This window comes from Euwallacea similis, chromosome 29, assembly GCF_039881205.1.
Source record: "Euwallacea similis isolate ESF13 chromosome 29, ESF131.1, whole genome shotgun sequence".
Lineage (NCBI taxonomy): Eukaryota > Metazoa > Arthropoda > Insecta > Coleoptera > Curculionidae > Euwallacea > Euwallacea similis.
The window spans coordinates 514,350-536,353 of record NC_089637.1 but is presented as its reverse complement, the minus strand read 5'-3'; the positions used below and the strand labels follow the sequence as shown (position 1 = coordinate 536,353).

Sequence of the window (22,004 nt, the reverse complement as noted above, 5' to 3'; positions counted from 1 at the left end):
ATACCTTCTAAAAAAAAAGGATTTATAGAATTTCCTTTGTAGTAGTAGAAAGTAATTACTATTGATTCAGTCACGAAGTGTCGACCGACTCTTAATTTTGATAATAAAAACATTGAATTAATTAAGCGTGAAGTGGAAGCTACTAGAATAGTCGTCGATACAAAATTCCAAAATTCTACATTATTGCAACTAATTTTCAGCAAAATTAGAATTTATTTCAACTTGTCTTACTCAAATTTAGAAACTCTGTTTTTGCGAGTTTAGAATCATCGCAACTAATTTTTTGCGATTTTAGAGCTCGCCCTAAATCGTATTGCTTAAGTTTAGAAACTTTGTGAGATTTTCTCTGCGAGTTTAAAACTTTATTTAGAAAATGGAATTTAGAAACAGGCAACTAATTCTATACAAGTTGAGTGCTTACTCCAAAGCGTCTTACCCAAGTTAGGAAGGTCATAACTACTGTACTGTAGGTTTTTATATTAAATTTCCAATTCGAATTGATTTTCTTGACTTTAGAAACGTTGTAACTAAATTTTTTTGATTTTGAAACTCACACCAAGTCATTTTACTCAAGCTTAGAAACGTCGTAGCTCTTTAAGTGGGAGTTAAAAAAATATGAAAATTTCTATCCAATTGTTCTCTTCCGAGTTCAGAAACATGGTACCTCATATTTTTGCGAATTTAGAGCTCGATCGTGTTAACGTCGAAAGCCAGTTTGAAAATTCATATACTCAATGGAAATCACCCCTCTCCACTTTATAAATATTACTGCCCATGTTTTGCAAATTTAGATGAAAAACTCACTCTATGTCGTTTTGCTCAAATTTCGAAATGTCGGCGCGCGACTCAAATCGATGTACGAATATAGAGAATTGTAATCAGTACTCGATCTAACTCTTTTCCCTAGAGGTTGAAAAGGTCGCAATTATTATTTTGTAAGTTTCGAAACACGAAAAGCTTACTCTAAGATCTCTTGTTAAAAAGTCATAACTCTTCTTGCGAATTCAGCAATGTTTGAGAAGTCGCTCGAATTCGTTTCCCTATAACTCAGTTTGTACGTCTTGTGTCAATATAGAAAATAGAAATTTTATAATTTAATTCAACACTTTATTCTCGAGAATAAGAACGTCATAATTGCGTTACTCCAATTTATTTGAAAATCTTGAGGTAACACAGACCTGGGTGTCCACTGAATATACTCTCATTCTCTCAAGTTAAGCTGAAGCTAAACGGGGTATTACCTATGAAAAAGCTATGTGAAGTGCTTTTTTTCTGTGTAAAAGCGAATGAGTTTAACTTTATCCATAGTAGGTAACACCGAGTAATTTGACGATAGTCGGGGTACAAGCTATAATATTTTAATAATTTTTAGAAGATGCCAACTAAACGAACTTGCTGTTTACAAAGCTTATCTTTATATTTCTATTTAAAAAACATTCAAGCAATAACCTTTTTTTAATACTCTTATTCAGTGTATTAATTTGAATATCGTGCTCCGCAATCGCTATAGCTTTATGTACACCCACATAAAGTAATTCTTCATGAATGCCTTATTTAACGTGAAGTGGATAAATATTCATATACAAGACCGATGACCATCTTAACATTGTCAACTCGCATTAAAAATGGGCAAATAGTGACTCGTGGTTAGTATGCATCTATAGGGTGTTTGCGAATTGTGATGTCGAAGTGAAATGGCTGATAGGTAAAGGGTGTTAAAGTTTTGTAATAAAATCGGAAATTTAAAAATTTTCGAAAACTCTGTATTGTCGAGCACGCCACTGGTGATGTGCTCAACAATATCAATCTGGATATTTTAAAGAAAATAGATTATACGCCACTCCCCTTCAAAATAAAATTTGTTATTCCTACAATCCTTGATGGTTAAAAATTTTGAATAGAAACATTCTTTTGACTTTTCCTACTACGATGCACCAAAAAAAAAAAATCAATTTTAAAACGTGACCAATCAGCTGCTATCTCCGTCTCAGAAAGTTTGAGAACTGTGATGTAAAAGGTGGTTCACGTAAGATAGCCCACTATCTTATCTCAAAAACCTTAACATTTAGAAAAAAAGTTTAATATAAAAGTTATTCAGTTTTTCATCAATTTTTACTTTTTGATATTATCGAAATTACAGGGTGGGCCGGAAAAACCGTGGTGTAACAAAAATACATTTTTTTAAAATGAAATATGCTATATTTTTTTATGGATACTGATTCTGCGTGTAACTATATGATTTTTTGGTTATTACAAAATGTGAAGGATGTTTAGAAGATTTGACTGAAAGAAAAATAAGTTTTTTAAATTTCTCAATAAATTCATATAGTATAAATTAAATTGTTTGAAAACTTATCTAGTTAAAAATAAAGGGTTGTTTTACTAGAGTATATTTTGAATTTTCGAAAAATTTTATACAGGGCGTGAAAAAAAAATCAAACTTTTGACATTTCAAATGCCTCAAACTTGATTTTTTAAAACAGGACACCCTGAATTGTTTTATAAAAAAATGAGAATGAAAATTAGTGTTTTTTACTAGCTTCTCTAGTGGTGCATTTCAGATTCTTACTGATTTTGAAATAAAGAAAATGATATTCTAATTTCCCTACATCTATCTATCTAATTTAATCTAGAATATTCCACAGAAGCATAACATTTTTGCAATACAAAAATGCAAACAAGGTAGCATATCATATATTAATCTCTACATATTGTATTTAATAATATATTATAATTAAATTTTTAATCTCCTGCTATTCCACTCTGGTGATGTCCACCCAAATTCCACCAGCAACTGTAGTTATTACTGTATCTCTTTGAGTTTTTATTGGTAAAGGTGTTTTCTTATTTAATGAGAAATTGTAATTCCGTAATAAAGATACCAATCCTGCTTTGGTCTGCATCATGCCAAACCTTAAACCTGAAAGTCGAAACAATATAATTTATACCTGGAGGTTAACTCATAATATGAGGCATGTTGCGTATGATAAAAGTTACGGGAGCGTGTCTGCTCTGAGATGCAGTGTTACTCACTAGTTTCTGCTTAGCACGAAAGTCCTTTGCGATTAAAATCAGGGAAAACCAAAATAACACCATTAATACTGCATAAAATGTACGAAATAAACTTTGCAAAGATGCCATATTTGTAATGTGTTTTAGACAACATCAAAGCAGATTTGACATAAAATAAAATTTTTACTGTATTAAGTGATGATGCCACAAAACTGCCGATTAACGAACTAATTGTCGTATCTCATAATCTTTAAATCCAGCGGCAGTAAATTCCACCAATGCACCAAACACATGATGAATATCACGAAAAAGATATTTATTACATACCCAAACACATTCTTGGTCCTTCTCCAAATGGAATATAAGTGAAATCTTTGATTTTCTTTTTGTTTTCAGGGCTGAATCTTTCCGGGTCAAATTTCTCGGGTTCGGGGAAGTATTCCGGATCCAAATGCAACCCCCATGCAGGGATACTAGTGAAGGTTCCTTTTTCGACTACAATATCGGTTCCAGGGATGGTGTAATCCTTAGTACACACCCTTGGGATATTCGCAAGCGGAGGGTATTTCCTCAGAGTTTCTGTAATAATACCACAGATTTGCAGAGACGAAAGAGGTACTGGTTGTGCGTGCCCATACCATCAATGACCTGCTCAGTGTATGTGAGTTCCATCATGGCTTCGTACGTCATTTTACCGTTATGCCTTTCAAGAACTTCATTGACCTCGTCACGAATCTTCTGTTGCATTTCTGGGTACTGAGCAAGTTCTAATATGGCGAAGGACATGGTGGTTGCCGAGGTGTCGAATCTAAAAAGAAATGTTGTCGATGGTGCAATTAAGCTCTATTAGAGCGAAGAACTTCATGGTTGCGTAAGTGTGAAATATACGAAGTACTGTTATTAATAGAGCAATTATTGTTCCACGATAAAAATATCAGCTTAAACTTAATTGGATGGGATGGGCGACGATACTGAAGGGCTCTCTAAAAAAAACCCAATCCTAAACATAGACGTCCCAAAACTGGATGAAATCGGCCCTATCGAGCTGATCGTCTACGGCTCAATTGCCTGTCAATTAGAGCAATCGCGCCCTAATTGACAGATAAGGGTTGCGCAAGGGATTCTGATCTTTTCAAAATAAGTGGAGTTGACATTTGAACGTCCCATGTCAACTTCATGACGTTTTGGTTACGTATAATTAGGGTTTATTCGACATATACGGGGTGGCCCGTTGAAAACAAAACAGACGAGTTTGTGCGCGCTGGAGTTTCGGGAAGAACTGCGACGACGTATTGTTGAAGAATGTCGTCAGATGTTCGTAACAAATGCTTCAAAATGTCAGGTCTCGAACTAATCTAAACAAAACTTGTACCATTGTATGGAAACTGATGGGCGACACTTTCAACATATATTTAATAAAATAAACTTCATCCGTCAGTTTAGAATCAACGGTAGCTATTCTTTTTTTCTCAAATTACCAAAGAAAAAAGAGTTGTCTTACAAAAAAAAATGAGAATGGAAAGTAGTTTTTATCAAAATTACTGAAATGCGTTTTTGCAATTTCAAATTTGAATAATTTTCAAACAACATGATAAAATTAAAAAAAAATGAACTGAACTTAGGGAAGCAAGACGTTTCAAATGAGGTATCACTTGCTCTATCATCTCTATTAACATTTTAGGGGTTGTAATCACAGTGTAAAGGGGTGAAACAATCTGGAAGTGAATTTTATCGCAAAAAGAGTACCCTTAAAAATAAAATTTATTTATCTCAGCGTTTAAAGCAAAAAAATTCCTAGGCACAAACTTGTCTGTTCCGTTTTCAATGGGCTACCCTATATATTAATTCGAAGCTTTGCGAGTGACGGGAGATGTTATAATATATATATATATAATTGCTAGGAAAAGCCAGAGTTTTCTACATGAATTTCTATTGAAAAAGGGACGGCAGTTTTAATTTTGTCACTGTTACATGTTAAGGGTAAAGGAGGCTCCCATTACTGAAAAGAAGAGAGTCGCAAAAATATATATTTTTTGAAACTTTCGAAAAAGACAAGTTGTCTAACGGATGGAATAGGATTTAATGAAAATTGCGACAGAAAACTGAGAAAAAATATCAAGTTTAATTAATAAAATCAAATTCGCAATTAGAACGAGATTTTAATCCCGATTGCTTCAAACCTCTTTAATGACGAGCTGAAAATCTTGTTGAACTTAAAAATTAATCTACGAGTCCTGCTAGACGAACGAAGTAATTGAAGAAAAGGTTTATTTTCTGCGAGAAATAGTTTCAAATTTTTAGTGTCTACGCAGAAGTAGGTATAATGAAATTAACCAAGACCATTCTATTAGTCCCAATTGATATCGTAGCTAGACATAGAATAAAATTGAATAAAAAAATAAAGTAGATATTTACAGAAATTAAGCAGTCAAAATGAAGTTTTGTGTTGAAATGTGAGTCAAAATCAAGCATGTTGAATTTGGCTTTAAAAAATGGATAGCTTCAGAAAGACCTTCAAAAAGGTCAAGAAGAAGAAGGCCACATAACAAATATATGTCGAGGAATGAAATATGAGTACGCTGGATAACAAATCTCTAAAAGCTACAAGATTTATTGATGAAGAACCAAACTTACGTATACTGGGTGATTCTAGATAAATGTGTCAAGCAAATATCTTAAAATCGAAAAGATCTACAAAAAAGTTGGAATAAAATCTTTTTTATTTTCAAAGGTTCAACTTTTTATGCTGTTAATTTTTTTCAAGGTCACATTCGCCCTTTTTTTGAGGTCAATTTCGTTTTTTTTTTATCTAGTATTATTATGAATTTTATTACTTTTAGCAAAAAATGTTTCGCTTAAAAACATTTCTACCGTTAACAAATAATTCGAATCTCCAAAAAAAATTGAGGTTCCATTTGAAAAAACGAAGTTGACCCCAAAAAAAAGTAAAAAAAATTACAGCGTAAAAAGTTAAGCCCCCAAAAACGACTTTGTTTCATTCATCAACATTTTTTTTGTGTAGGTTTTCTCGATTTTAAGATATTTGCTTGTCCTCTTTACCCAGAATCATCTGGTATAAAAGAGATAAAGTTAAGTAGCGCCCAAGAGGGGTCATGAGCAAAGAGAAAAGAGGTACTTGAAGTTCCAGCAAAAGACACATGAGAATATCTATTTGAATTCCAACGAGAAGAATTTTGAAAAAAATAAGAGGAAAGAGTGGTACGACGGAGCAGGGAAAGCTGGAAGAAAATTTACAAAGAATTATCTTGTAGGACAGGAAGTGAGTCAATGAAGAGGGATCATTCAGATCACCTCCGGATGATCTAGGGAAAGAGGGAAGCTAAATATAAAAGGCAAAAAAAACTCCTAGTGAGACCGAGATATCAATATGCAATCAGTAAAGATGTAGACAAACAACAACAAATCCGAGAGTGGCTATTTACTTGTACAACGTGATTTTCCCGTTAGTTGATAAAGGTTAATGTATTATTATCCTTATATCTTAGAAATGACGACAAGCAAACTTACCCAGCAATGAAAAATATGAGACACTGCGCCGTAATGTCATCCAAATTGTATACATCTTTTGCATTTACTTTACTGAGCTTATCGCCTTTGTTAAAAATTTGTTCATCATCACTAACAAGGCCTCTGTTTTTAAGCTGAATCATTAAATGCATAAAATCCTTCCTAAAATGTAGTTGAAGCTTGATACTTGACCCGTCTTTGTAAATTTAATATACCTGTAAATATTATTTTTCTCTCTGTAATCGATAGTTTGTTGCACCATATTTTTGAAGAAATTTTCTGCAGGCTTCAAGTCTTTTCTAATTGCTCTTCCGCCGAAAGCTCGTTTTAACATATAGAGGAAGGACGATTTTTTCTCTGGAGCGGAAAGAATGAAACTACCCTGCTTTAGGAACTGAGATTCCGGATCCTTCATGGCGTTGCAATCGATTCCAAAACCGCAACTTCCTGCAAACGAAAAATAAAATATCTGTTTTCAAATAAGCTTTTCGAAAAACTTACCTACGACATCACTAGTGAACCTGACCAAAACGTCTTTCATATTCACAGGAGCGTCCAAATTGGAGTATTCGTCAATTAAACGCTCCAACACAAACGTCTTTTCCAATAAAGTCTCAAACATCATTTTCATTTTACCCGAAGTGAACGTTGGCGATAGTTGTTTCCTAGTTTTCCTCCAAGGATCTCCTAAAAGTTATCAATAAGTGTTCAATAGGGGAACGTGAATTTTATCATAACTCTTTACCTCCTATGTGAAACAAGCTCTTTCCAAAAATACTGGTGACCATCGTGGGAGGAAAATGAGCATTGAAATGATCAAAATTCTTCTGCATAATATCCTTAATGATCTCCGGATCGACTGGCACAAAATTCGGTGTGTACGACATGTAAACTCCACCATATTTCACCTGCTGCTTCCGCAGCTTCCTGTAGTAACCCAGAGCTGCCTCTGCTATCGACATGTTTCCTGAGAGAACACCCCTGGAATTGCCGAAGAAAAACTCAGGCTCCAGTTGAGTCACCCCTTTCCGCTTCCAGTAGCCGTGCTTCCATTTGGAAAGCGCGTATATTAAGGAAACTAGAGTTACGACAATGGATATGGTCAACGTGATAATATCCATGATGAGGGAGTCAGACAATAATTTTGCTTTGAAGATAATGCCGGTATTTATATTCGTTAAGTTGTAACACTGTGATTAAACAAACAAATACTATTGAACAGCACTTATTCAGTGACGGAGATCTGTAATAATGCAACGTAATAATGAAAAACAGTTTGGCATATTCACGTATTAAATCACCTCGTCATCATCGTAAGACTAGGTCAAAGTCCGGTTAAGTAATGTTTGGGTTCAAATTGATAATTTGATGCTCAAGATGTGGAATGTATATTTTTCCAACCCAATTAAAAATACATAAACTCGGGCATTAGAGACATCAAACAGGGTGTTTAAGACAGTTGGATTTTAATGATATTAATTAGTAACTCGTAACGCCTCTGTGTACGTTATATCTCACAATAGCAATTAACTTAAAACTTATTATATCAGAATGAACCATTGTTCGTGTAGATGCCTGGATGACTCTTAAAAGTATGTTTTTTTTACTAGTTATTTGCTCAATGACCCACAATATGGGAAAAGGGGGAAGTTTTATATGTATGATTTAGGTGTGGTTATGAAAATGAAACGACACAAGTTTCTGAAGCTTTTTACTTTTACTCCTTTACTTACCTTTTTACTCCTTTACTTTTTAAGAACCAAGTCCAGAATGAATCCGGATACACTCGTCATAACCACCCCCAAGAGCATCCCCTTTTTTTAAAGAACACTGATAAACGACATTCCAGTCTTTTTCCCACGGTTACCTAACCCATCATCATTTTTCTCTCACCTATGTTAAAGGAATTCATAAACAACCCCCTATCATTTGCAGATAATATTACTTAATGATCTTAACATAAACAAAGAACGCTCATGTACAGGGTGTCCTATTTAAAGCTGTGATTGAAGGCTGTGAAAAACGGCACGTTGTATGAAAAAGGTTTCAAATAAACGTTGTCTGGTAAAGAGGGGGACATGTCATAAAGATAGTGATTTTTAGCCACAATGTCGTTTTAAGGTCATTTGAAGGGCAACTTTTTTTTCAAATGGCAACCCTATGTTTTTTTTACAGATTCTTGTAGACCTTTAAAAAATTAATATCTTTTATTTGAATAATGTTATGAGTTTTAAATAGAATATGCATTGCAAAACTTTTCTGGAAAAAAAAAATGCAATAATTTCGATATCTGAAAAATTGGACAAAAATCGAGGGTAACTCTGCAGCAAAGCGTCTAATAAAAAAATTATTGAAATAAAAAATATTCATTTGTGAAAGGTCTAAGAATCTGTAAAAAAACACAGGGTTGCCATTTGAAAAAAAGTTGTCCTTGAAATGACCTTATAATGACGTTTTGGCTCAAAGTCACTATCGTCATGACATGTCCCTCTCTTTACCGGACAATTTTTATTTGAAACTTTTTTCCTTACAACGTACTGTTTTTCAGTAATCTTCAATCACAGCTTTAAATGGGATACCCTGTATATCTATCCAGCTCGAAGAAGTAAAACTCTGTTGAATGTTGTGGTCATTTGGTTCGCAAGACCAAAAATGACTTTTCTTCGAATTTTCACCTAAAACTAAATCAACAAAATATTGGAATTTACGTAAGTTTCATTCGGTTCGAAGAACGGCTTCAATTCCTTCGCGTTCAACATAATAAAACCTGCTCGCTGTACGGGCACAAATCTGACTTCAAAGACGATCAGAGAGTATACTTGAGATCAAACATTATTTCTTCTCCTGCCTTGATTAATTACTTAATATTTTTTTATTTTAAAAATTAAGAAATGTCACAAATAAAAATTAGGGCAACATTTCCGCAAGAGACTCCTTGCATGTAACGCCCTTAACTAAAATCTCCAATTATTAACACAAAAAAGTTTTCCCATTCCATCTTATATACTTATACTCTTGTATACCGAATTTCACAATTTTATCGCAAATTGTCTCGAAAATATCGTGAAAAAACCATTTTCAGAGTTCCCTCTTACATGGGTTCTAGCCCCTTTAAGAAGCAATTTTTAGAATACATTTATAAGAATTTTAAAAAAATTGAATCTCTATAATCATCTTCCAAATATTTCAACGTTATTTCCAGACAAAAGAGAAATAAAAAAGTCCTTTTTGAGACCATCGGCCTGATGAGGCCCATCGTAAGTCGGTTCTCTACTTTAGATTTAAAAAAAGTGGAAACGATATCCTAGACATTTTCTCGCATAAAATCCAGTGGTATAGCTCGTTTCTTTTTGCAAAATTTGGGTGAGCTGCAATCAGCTAAAGTTATGATTCTTGTTATGGCAGACCGTATTTCTTATTAGATATTTTGAGTGGTTAGAAAAAACGGCAAAAAAGTTTTTAATTATTTATTTTATTTATGTCAAGGAAAATGGCAAAATTTAAAATATCCCTTAAAATAAGGAAAACCAAAAATCAAAAGTCCAAAAAGCCAAAAGTCATCAAAAATCTGTTTATGCGTTTGTTTCTTTAATAAAGATGTAAACAACGTTGGTGAAAACCGTATTCTCCTATTTTCAATAAAAAGAGAGATTCTCGGCAAAGATATCGAAAATGGGGCACTCTGTAAAATCAGAGAAATTAATGGCACTAAGCTTTTTCATCTATCTACTACACAAGATTCACACCATTACTCATGCTTTACATTGGAGTGTTTATGCTTGGATAGCTCAAGGGCCGTTTCTAGTGTTCGATTACACATTCATTGTGAGCTTCATAATTTTTCTCTGTCTAAAGCGTGCAACTTATAAAAACAAAATTCAGGACCGCTATCTCATTGTATCACATTACCTAAAGTTTTAATGGTAATAATCGAGCTCACCAGAAAATATGATAAATATACAGGGTGATTCGTAACACAACCGACACAGAACAGGTGCATGTAGAGGACCTCAAAACATGTCGATTTTTTATATGAAGTTTTTTTCTGAGGTCTGCGATTGCTGAGATATCGGTTTCAGAAGATGAATAAAAAAATTTGAAAAAATTCGGGATCTCAGGAAAGGCTTAACCTAGAATATTCATATTTAGGAAATATTTTTGTTTTATTGACGTCTTTATTTGTTAAAAATTTGAAGTGGCTGAAAGCTCAATAAGGGGTGGTTTAGGGGTTGGTCACCCTTAAAATGATATGAATCTTTCTAACCCTAACCAAATTAACAACTAAGGTTTATCAGTATGATAGTAAATTTAATTTTATATCTTTTTGTACTCTTGCACATTTTTCGAGAAGTCATTCGTTATTGAGAAAAAAAATGTTTTGTGATTTGGTGTCAAAACTAATCAAATCGAGCAGAAGGGTGCATTTGTGTGTAAAAGAAAATGGTAGCCATTTTGAACAATATCTTTAGTGTTTATTTTATTTTAGTAATAATTTGTTTCAAATATCGTTAAATTTTGAATAAATTTTATTTAATATTTATTAATAATGAGACCACGTGTTAGTTATCGTTTGCAAAATCTTTCTAAATAAGAATATTGACGAGCTATGATTAAGTTCATAGTTTACTATTATAAAAGTACTGTTTTTGTTCGATTTGATTAGTTTTAACACCAAATCACAAAACATTTTTTTTCTCAATAACGAATGACTTCTCGAAAAATGCGCAAGAGTACAAAAAGATATGAAATTAAATTTACTATCATATTGATAAACCTTAGTTGTTAATTTGGTTAGGGTTAGAAAGATTCATATCATTTTAAGGGTGACCAACCCCTAAACCACCCCTTATTGAGCTTTCAGCCACTTCAAATTTTTAACAAATAAAGACGTCAATAAAACAAAAATATTTCCTAAATATGATTATTCTAGGTTAAGCCTTTCCTGAGATCCCGAATTTTTTCAAATTTTTTTATTCATCTTCTGAAGCCGATATCTCAGCAATCGTAGACCTCAGAAAAAAACTTCATATAAAAAATCGACATGTTTTGAGGTTCTCTACACGCACCTGTTCTGTGTCGGTTGCGTTGCGAATCACCCTGTATATTTAGGTTCTTAGGTGCAGATTGGCGTTTTTGATCCATTTGCAACAAAGTAAGAAATATGGATCAGCAACTAATAAATTAATTTTGAGTCTACATTAAAGTGGCTTAATGAAGCTCAGTTGTACATAACTAAACTTTCAGTAGATACTGCACATTTGATCGAAACAAAACAATAAAATAAATATAGGGTGTCCCTTTTACAGTCCCTCAGTCTTCTATGAGTTTATTTATAATTTCGTTAAAAAATTTGAATTTTCTTTCGTCCTACATGATAAAAAAACACTCCATCCTATTTAAAAAAGTCAAGAAAATTGAAGTTGAAAAGGTGAAAATTAAAGTTGTTATTGTGCACACTTAGTATGTATTTTTGACTAAATGAGTATTTGTACCTGCTAGGGTGATCTTACACGATAATCCATCCTAAAATTATTAAAATCTAGCTTAAGCTAATTGCGATATTAATTTTTTTTTGGAGCATTGTAAATCTCTAAAATTTCTTTTGAAACCTTATAGCTTCAAGTCACTGCCTCCCAGGGTAAAAAAAAATTAAGAACTAACACAGGAAATTCTATCAAGTGTAAAAAAATGCAGGTGGCCCTATGTAAAAATAACTTTATGACGCCCAGCTTTTTTGAGACACCCTGTAGGATTGTCACTAATTTTGAAATTTACCTTCATTAGCCACATATATGTACATCCTTATAACTGATTTTTTAAAGAAATCACAGATAAACTCATAAAAGTCCGAGAGGTTGTTAAATGGGCACCCAGTATTTATTATGGAAATTATTTATATTTTACTGCATACTATAGCGCATAGGTAAGCTATTCGCTAATTCAATTAATAAATAATAATTAATCATTGTTTTGATTTATAAAGGTTATTCGTGTTCTTCTGCAAAGGGACTTGGTTCGCAGTGAAGGCTCCCGGCAATGATTATGACGAAGAGCCAGACAACATAAGGAAAAACCAGCCTTAAACGAAAGAAACTGTGAGGTAACACCATTTTTTGCGTCTGCTACAGGGATCACAAGACTAGACCTATCGCAAATGTTTTAAGTATAGTAATTGGACCATCTTCTAAGCTTCAATTAAATTTAGTAGCATTGGCTTATTAATTAATCAAACAGAACAAATAATTACATGCGTACATTTTATCTTAAATTCCTAGGATTTGTTTCAAAACTAATATTTAAATTGCGCACAAATTTAAGTTACCCTAATTATTTACATACAGGGTGTTAATTATATGTATTTATTTCGAGGGATAAATCTTTAACTGATTTTATCAAAAAAGTTTACGGGGGTTTTTAGGACGCAAAAGCCAAATACTGTCTTAACTTTTTTAGTACTGATAGAGGGCGCCACATACAGGGTTCTATCACATTTTAACTGGCCCTAGCTTTTAGAGCTACACTGTATGCCTCTTTTGTATTAATAGGCTTATTGTACATTTACTTCTACTGAAAAAAGATATTTTTGGAAAATATCTGTACAAGTAATCGTTTTCGAGATAAACGGGTTTGCAATTCACATGACTTGGGTAAAATTTATTTAATAACAACTATTGAAATTATCAAAATTAATTTAATATTATAACGGTTATTGAAAATTGCCACCTCAGACTTCTATACATGCATCTATTGTTCTTAACATTGATTTTTTTATTATTTTTTATTATTTATATTTTATATTTTTAATTATTCCTATCATATGTAACCTATGCGAGTCTTATTACCTAGGAAGTATCGTTCTGTACATGTTCAGAGTTCGCCAATCAATGTTAAGAAGACTAGATGCATGTATAGAAGTCGGACGTTGCCATTTTCAACAACTATTAGAATTTTAAATTAGTTTTCGTAATTTTAATAATTTTTATTAAATCCATTTTACTCAAGTCACATTAATTGCAAATCCGTCTATCTCCAAAACGGTTGCTTCTACTAAAATTTTCCTAGAATACTTTTTTTAATGAAAGTAAATGTACAATAGGGCTATTAATACAAAAGTGGCATACAGTGTAGCGCAAAAAAGTAAGAGCCAATTAAAATGAGATGGAACGCTGTATGTGGCATCCTCTATCAGCAATAAAAAAATTAAGACAATATTTGGATTTTGCGTCATAAAAAACCCCTGTACATCAAATTTTGTGCGACTATTATATCTCTGTCTGGAAATATTAAAAAACAAAAAAAAAACATTAAAAATGAAATTTTAACACTCTCTAGTTCTTAAACGAATACGGACCTACATTCATAGAAACTTTTTGTGATAAAATCAGTTAAAGATTCATCCCCCGAAATAAGTATATGTATTGAACATCCTGTATATTCATCTAATAATCTTTAACATAATTATCGTAAATTGAAAAAATAATGAAAAATGGATGAAAAATATTTGATATGATTTGATGTGACTATCGTTTTGGTTATTTACTCTTATTCGCTATTCAAACTGCCACTCGACGATACTTTGTTTGTTCTAGAATCTAGACCATACAAATTTAAAAAGAATGATGGCATTTAAGTATATGGAAAATGTATCGATTTCAGGTTACAATGTCAAAAGGCTCCAATTGTGCGTGACAAAGTATATGCATATATAAGTATCCAAAACCATTAAGTTAATTTTTTTCCTTTTTGGTACAAAGAATAATAGTCTAGATAATTGACAAGTTCATTGCATGCGCTGTTTCATATGACGCATAATGAGTTTAACACGATTTACTTTGTAAAATTGAATCTGGTCCTCACTTCATTTTTATCATTTTTATATGACGGGGAATTTGCTATAGTTTATAATATGAAGGAGTTCGTAATGTAATTGGCAACTGAGGAAACACACTCAAATCTATTCTGGACAGAAAATTTTCCCATTATCTAAAGTGACAAAGTACAGAAGCTCACAACCTAAATGATGCAGTCTGCATTGGAAAAGCTAATTTGCCTCAGTGGCACAATATTGGTTTTGAAATTAACAATACTCTGAAATTAAATTAATGTGAGTGTTCTGAAAACATACAAGTTAACATTTAGATGCGCCGCTCTTAAGTAACAATAAATATTTACTGAATTTTACGTGCGATTTAAATGTTACGGCTTAAATGGTGCGATTAAAGAAAAACGGCGCAAAATTTTGGCAATTTTAGTTTACGGAGTTGGCATTGATTTAGAAATTGTTTTTTTTTCTTATTTTGACATTTCAAGGCAACATTTCAATGAGTGAAAAGAAGCTACAGAAGATGTTAAAAACAGAGTGAAAAACATTTAAAGGGGCAATAGTATGAACCAAAATAAAAGTCTTACAAAACATGGGTCCGCAAAGTAACGGTTTCGTAGATATGGAAGGTTTTTCTAACATTAATTTGCAATTATTTTTTAATTACTTATTATGCAGAAACAACCAAAATTACCCTTTTCTGACCTTCTTTGTTTGTTTTGCAAAGACTTGCATTTTCTTATCTTACGAGAGGATAACCTTAGAAGTACCCGACCTGATATACAGATAGCAATTTTTTTGTTGAAAATTTGCGTATATTACAAAGACATAACCTTAAAAAGTTTATATTTAGAGCTCGCGGGTGCTACGTTGATTTGTATTTGTTTTGGAGTCGTTTTTAGTTCATGCTTTTAGAGATTGGTCATCGATACATGATTCTATATTTTTATTTCCAACATCAAAGCGGAGTTAGATTCTACTCTGGGAGAATTTGGTCTGAGGTGACCACTCCAGAAATTGTGGTGAAAATCCACAAAACTGTACTGAAAGACGTCGACTAAAATTACGCGAATGAGTAGACATGATAGGCATTTCAAAAAGTACTGTAAAAACAATAGACTCAAAGGGGAAAATCGGCGGGAAAAAGAAGGGGGAAACCATTCCATCTGCAGGAAAGGTGATGGAGTCAGTTCTTTGGGATGAATTTTTATTGACTATCACTCTGAAAGAAAAACAATAAACGGAAAATATTATGCAAATTTATTGCAGCGTTTAAGCGAAGAAATTAGGAAAAAGCGATCGCATTTGACAAAAAAGAAAGTTTTGTTTCATCAAGGCAATGCACTAGTCCACACTTCTGTCACCGTAATGGTCAAAATCAATTAACTTGGTTTCGAACTTTTCGCTCATCCACCCTACCTGCCAGATTTAACCCCTTCAGATTATTTTCTATTTCTAAACTTGAAAAAACGACTCGGTGGAAAGAAATTTGTCAATAATGAAGAGGTGGAATCCGAAGTTGATGCTTATTTTGAAACATTCGAAGCTTTTACTATAAACAGGGTATAGAAAATATGGAACATCGCTGAGAAAAGGGTGTCAATCTCAAAGGAGATTATGTTGAGAAATAATGTAATATTTTTCAATTTTTTTTCTTTAACTATTAGGTCGGATACCTCTGAGACTATCCTCGTAGTATAAACTTTAAACATTTGATTATTATTAGAGCACAAATTTTCATTTGCTATGGCTAAACAGCCGTAACAAATGAAAATTTGTGTACTAATAACTGTGTTTACTCATATGCTATGGCTGTTTACCCATAGCAAATGAGTAAACACTCTAACGCAGAATTAACCGACATGCATTTCAGGTATGGTCGCGTTAATGGCATTGCTGAAACATTATCCAAATCGTCAAATTCCTTCGCATCATATGTTTGGAAAAATTCATTAAAGATTGCGTGTTACCAGTTGATTGAACAAATAATGCTGTTTATTCGGAAAATCAAGGTCGGTGTCTACTCCTAGAACAGAAGAAGAAATTTTAGCACTGATAGAGCATAATCCGGGAATGAATGTGCGGAGAATATCAATCGTGGTAGGAAGTAGTGCTCTTCTTGTTTGGAGAATTCTTCACGAACAGCAACTTTATTCTCACCAACGAGTACAGGCCTTAAATCGACTCGATGATCAAGCGTGTTTGGTTTTTTGCCTCTGATTTTTTCGCAATGATACTGATGACCCCCGTTTTCGTACCAATTTTTTTTTTACTGATGAAGCCGGGTTCACATGAAGTGGAGTTCTTAATTTTCTGAAAACACCTGTTTGGGCCGACGAAAGTCCTCATGCTTTAATGGAACCTGGACATCACACACATTTTTTATTAAACGTTTGAATGGATATTGTAGGCGTTAGATTTCTAGGTCCTGCTGTTTTACCAAACCAATTAACAGACGCTACTCACCTAATTTTTCTGCAGAACACAATAGGTGCTCTTTTAGACGACATTCCTTTAGACCAAAGGCAACAAACATGGTTCTAGTATAACTGTGCCCCAGCTCATTTTTTTATTGCCATTAGATTTGTTTTACCTTATACGGTTTTAATCGTGCGGCAAAAAACCATACGGTTGTAGAAGTGAAGAAAAGCATTGGACCTTTCACATTATACGGCTACGGTAAAGGCCGGTGCCGTGTCGTACAGCCGCCGTGTCCTGTTTCTGAACTTAAGAATGGCGATTTTGTTGCCTTCTTCGCCGGCGACGATGAAACAACCACAAAGCAACAATTTGTTTACGATTTATCTTGATACAGACCTGTGAAACAAATGAAATAAAAATATTTAAAATTGGTAAAAAAAACCGCACAATGTGAAAGCAACTATGTCACGGCAAAAACTCGTACGGTTTTTTCCCACACGATCAAAACCATATAATGTAAAAGGAGCCTTAGAAAACATTTACACCAAACTTTTCTACGTAGATGGTTAACAAGTGGCGGACCTGTACTATGGGCTGCAAGATCGCCAGATTTAAACTCTCTAGATTTATTTTTTGGGGATATTTGAAAATATTAGTTTATGGTATTCTGTAAGTACCATCGAGGAGCTGCGGCTACGAATGAACAAAAAATGCCAACAAATACGAGCCAAGTTATTTGGGTGGGATGGAAAAATGTCAGTGTGGAGAAAGCCTAATAAAGAGCTGAACTTAAAAAATTTTAAAGCTACGTTGAAGCACTGTCGAGATGGACGATGTGAGGACCATATTGCCCTAAAATCGATCGCTAATTTTCAACGCATTTATTATATTACATGGAAATGTCGCATGCTATAACACCCTCAAGAAATGCCCTAAGTGCCCTCAAGTACTTAGGTTGGAGATTTATAGATTTAACACAAGTTTTGATATAACTAGTTGACCATAGACTGGTCATTATATTTAGTGATTTTGCTAATTTATCCTCTTAAGAAACGAAGTGCTAGACTTCGTCCCGATTACCAACTTTTACCAAGTTATATTAAACTTAAATTTATTATTTCCCTGGTGCTCAACTCTCTAAACTTTAATGAGCTGCAGCTGCCTTCTTAAATAAAGCCGATATTTCTAACATAGAGTTCTAAAGGCGTGTTTTAATAAAACCCACAAAGCATTCACTGGCAATATTTTATTACTTTTTCAATAGAACATATTACTTTTCATTAAAACCTAAAATTTCACGAGGTGATGCCAAGTCTTGATTTGGGTTCATGTGTTTTCTCGAAGCGTTTATTCAGCTAACATTAAGTACAATTCATAGCTCTTAATATTAGATAAGTAACAAAATCGTTTATCTATAAATAGGTATGAAGTTCTAAAGATAATCTGACAAATAATTACTTAAATACAAGAACAGCAAGTACGAATCTGAATTGCAGGACAAAAGAGAACATTTTTGACGATTTGAAATATAATGTTTTGCTATGGGAATTAGTCTGTCACGTTGATTAACAACATACTTAATTTAGTAACTTATACTTTATTCAAAAAATATGAAACATGTATGTCCTTACTTAAAAATGGCTTTAAAATGTATACGGGGTATTTCAAATTCGACCCTCACCATTGGGATCTCGGAAACTAGAGGAGATACGAAGAAGTTTAAATGGGGGCAAAGTTGCGTAATCTAGCGCTTGATCGAATACCATTTTCAAAATTTTAATTTTCCGAGTACTTCCGAAGATATCCGAGAAAAACTAAAAATTAGAGAATCCATTTTTATTTTTTTAGTGTTATTTGATAAGGAAGATTAAATCCGTAAGCACATTTTCATTGCCACTCTTTCTCAGCTACACGATGACATATTCAGATTTGCCATCCGACGCTTCGTCTTTCGGCTACCATTATCAACTTTATTTTTTCTTATGAGCACCATATTGGATTTTTCGACAGAAAAATAGTGCGTTTCATTCTGATTTTATTGATATAAAACTTCTTATAATTTAGTTTTTTAAAAGCCGAAATATTTAAATAAAAAGAAATATTACATAGTTGGCCTTGACTTCATTGAAAGACTTTCTTTTGTTCGCGTTATATGACAGAACTCCTCAAACGAGGTTAGAGCGTGCGCAGATTTTCAATGAAAATGAGCTTCAGAAATGAAGAGACACGAGATATATTAAGACTTTATTACAAATTTGATAGGAACGGTACGAAAACAGCTCAAATGTATTTTGAGTTATATCCGGAAAGACAACAACCGCATAAAACATTTCTCTCGGATATTTTCGGAAGTACTCGGAAAATTAAAATTTTGAAAATGGTATTCGATCAAGCGCTAGATTATGCAACTTTGCCCCTATTTAAACTTCTTCGTATCTCCTCTAGTTTCCGAGATCCCAATAGTGAGGGTCGAATTTGAAATACCCTGTATACAGGCTGTCTTGGATAAGAATGCACTCTACAGGGATTTTGTAAACCATAAGAAATAGGGAGATGGTTAAATTAGCGAAAAGTTGCGCCTTTTTATGTTTTGCAAAACCATCTCTTGAAATTTGAAAAATTCCGAATAGATCCGAAATTATTTGAGAAAAACCGAATTTTCACAATTCTTTTTTACTATTTTCTGGTTTTGCTTCAAAAAATATTTTAAAATAAATTTGATATTCTCATGGCCACTATTTCTTCTTTATAATATGGCGTTTTTAGATTTTCAATCCGACGTTTCGTTTCTTCGAAACCATCATCAACTTTGTTTTTTTAAATAGTCAACAAATTTTATTTTATGCTCAGTAAATTTTACTTTTTTTCTGAATCCAACGATATATCACAATTATGATTTATTAAATGATTTAATCCAAATAACCTCATTCTCCTTTTTCCAATATAACGTAACTTTTATTCGACATTATTAGAGGCTTTGAAAGTAATTTGTTTAGATCTGTCACTTGGCAAACAAGAAAATAAACCCAAAATTTATTTTTTATGTTCAAATATTCCACCCTCATTTCCAAACATAAATAATACCGATTAACAATTTCCTCCATAACGCTATTTAAAATATCTGGAGTTATCTTTCCTATTACAAGTTGAACTGCAACCTTCAATTCATCATTTTGAAAAGTCTTCGAATAAATTTCATTTTTACTAGAAGAACAAGTCTAATGGTGCAATATCGGGTGATCGCAGTGGCCATATTGTGGAACCCTTAGAAGAAATTAAATTATTTTGAAAACGGCTTCTTAAATATTCAATATTATGTCTAGAATTATAATTAGGAGCCACATCTTGTTGGAATCAAAGTAGCAATGAAAATATCAAATTTATTTTAAAATATCTTTTGAAACAGAATCAGAAAACTGTAAAAAAGGAATCGGGAAAAATCGGTTCTTCTCGGATAACTTCGGATCCATTCGGAATTCTTCAAATTTGAAGAGATGATTTTGCAGAACACAATAAGGCGTAACTTTTCGCTAATTTAACCATCTTCCTATTTCTTATGGTTACAAGTTCCCTTTAGAGTGCATTCTTATCCGGGACAGCCTGTATTTTTATAAGTTTTATTAATTTGTTAACATGACATGGTCTGAGCAACTTCATTTAATAGGTACTTAAATTGCAGAACTACTAATAAAAAATCACTACATTTTAATTTTCTGCTACATGAGAAAAAAGTAAAATGTAGCTTAAAGCTACCTTACAAATGTACCCAAAAAATTATCTCACTAACATACTGAAAACGATTTTCGTCTTTATTTCTACACTTATTTCCTCTATGATCAATACTTCATTCTGAATTTATGAGTAATCTATTCGTTCTAATTTCAGTATTGTCTTGATTTGTTTACTTAAGTAGTGAACATTTTCCTATTTAGGTGAGCACCTACATTAATTTAGGTATTACTCTGACGCTTCCTGATCCAAGACCTCGCGCTTCTACCCCCGAATATATTTCTTGAAAAATTGCTTTTGATGTGTGCTTTTCCTATTGTTGAACCGATTAACTACATATTAATTTCGAAAAATCGTGAAACATAAAAATCAATCTGAGAATAAAATCCGCCGCCTCATTCATCGCGCCCAATCGCATAAGACTGTGACTATCGTGGACTGCCTCAGTGCCAATCTATCCAAGTCTTGGTAACTCTGCCAGTAAAATGAAATCTTCCGTTTCATGGAAACTATTCTCGTGGTAAAGTTAACAAGACTCTGATATGCTGACCCTTATTGAATTCAGAAGTACACTTTATAATATACACTATTTACACACATAAGTCTAGAATATATAATAGAAGTTTTATCCTATTACTTCTTGAAATCTAATTCCTAAACATAAATAAGTCAATCCACCTTGCAGTGGAAGAATGTTAAGAGATGTCTTATAGTTGGTTAACAAACGCATGTTGAAGTTTAGCTACTTTTTGCGAAGTTAGTGTTTTGCTCAGCTTTAAAAAGCCCTAAAGGGTTGCAAATAAAAGTAATTTTTTTTTAAATTTTGGTATGACTATTACAAAGAATAAATCGTATTTAGTTGCAAATGTATGAACTCCATTGGTTTGCCGAATCGGCTTAAATTTAGGCATTCAAGTAAGGGGTGTTTGAGTTAAGAGCCCTCCAAGGGCCAGTGCTAGCATGCCAACATTTATGTGCAGGTCACTTAGAAAATGTTGTGTGTAAACAGTGTTCATAACTGGCTGAAAAAGCACTCTTTAATTTTTTCACAACCAGATATATCCAGTTCTTTGTCTGAATTTATCGGTTTGGGTTAGTCCGGCGAAAAAGGTTAATTCTATTTCTACCAAAGGTGCCAAAAGACACTTTTTCAAAGTTTAACTTGAAATTATTTTCTAAGTTTAATAATTTTTCTCCATTAATCATCTGATCTTTTGTACAATGATTGTTAAATTTATTTAGCAGTATCATTTTCCTCCAGCTCATCCTGAATTTAAATATACATACATGGTACACCTATTTCTACCATGAGGTGTTTTTTGACACCCTAACGGTTTTATGAAATTGCCCAATTTTAAATCAATTTGCACGTAATATCAAAACTGTTCTACCAAATTTTAATTTAAATTGGGACATTTCCATTTCGGTTGTAATAGAAAATAGGGAAATCCCCGGTGTAATTTTTAAATTCAGTTGTTGTTTGAAATTTTTC

The 22,004-nt window shown here is 33.0% G+C and overlaps 1 protein-coding gene across 1 annotated transcript; it reads right to left on the bottom strand.

Moving 5' to 3' along the window:
• Positions 1-2,726: 2,726 nt before the first annotated feature.
• LOC136417668 (probable cytochrome P450 6a13) lies at positions 2,727-7,690 on the bottom strand. Its single transcript, XM_066403476.1, has 7 exons — positions 7,286-7,690; positions 7,042-7,227; positions 6,756-6,987; positions 6,541-6,702; positions 3,651-3,820; positions 3,340-3,591; positions 2,727-2,920 (listed from the first exon to the last, which is right to left on the bottom strand). Exons 1-7 carry the CDS (start codon positions 7,659-7,661, stop codon positions 2,754-2,756), a joined length of 1,545 nt encoding a protein of 514 aa, XP_066259573.1. The 5' UTR covers positions 7,662-7,690; the 3' UTR covers positions 2,727-2,753.
• Positions 7,691-22,004: the final 14,314 nt, after the last annotated feature.

Coding starts and splice junctions, on each gene's coding strand:
- LOC136417668 (XM_066403476.1), bottom strand. CDS start 7,661: ATGGATATTATCACGTTGACCATATCCATTGTCGTAACTCTAGTTTCC. Junction 6,703..6,755: donor GAGAAAAATAATATTTACAG/GTATATTAAATT, acceptor ACTACATTTTAG/GAAGGATTTTATGCATTTAA. Junction 3,592..3,650: donor CACTGAGCAGGTCATTGATG/GTATGGGCACGC, acceptor GTATTATTACAG/AAACTCTGAGGAAATACCCT.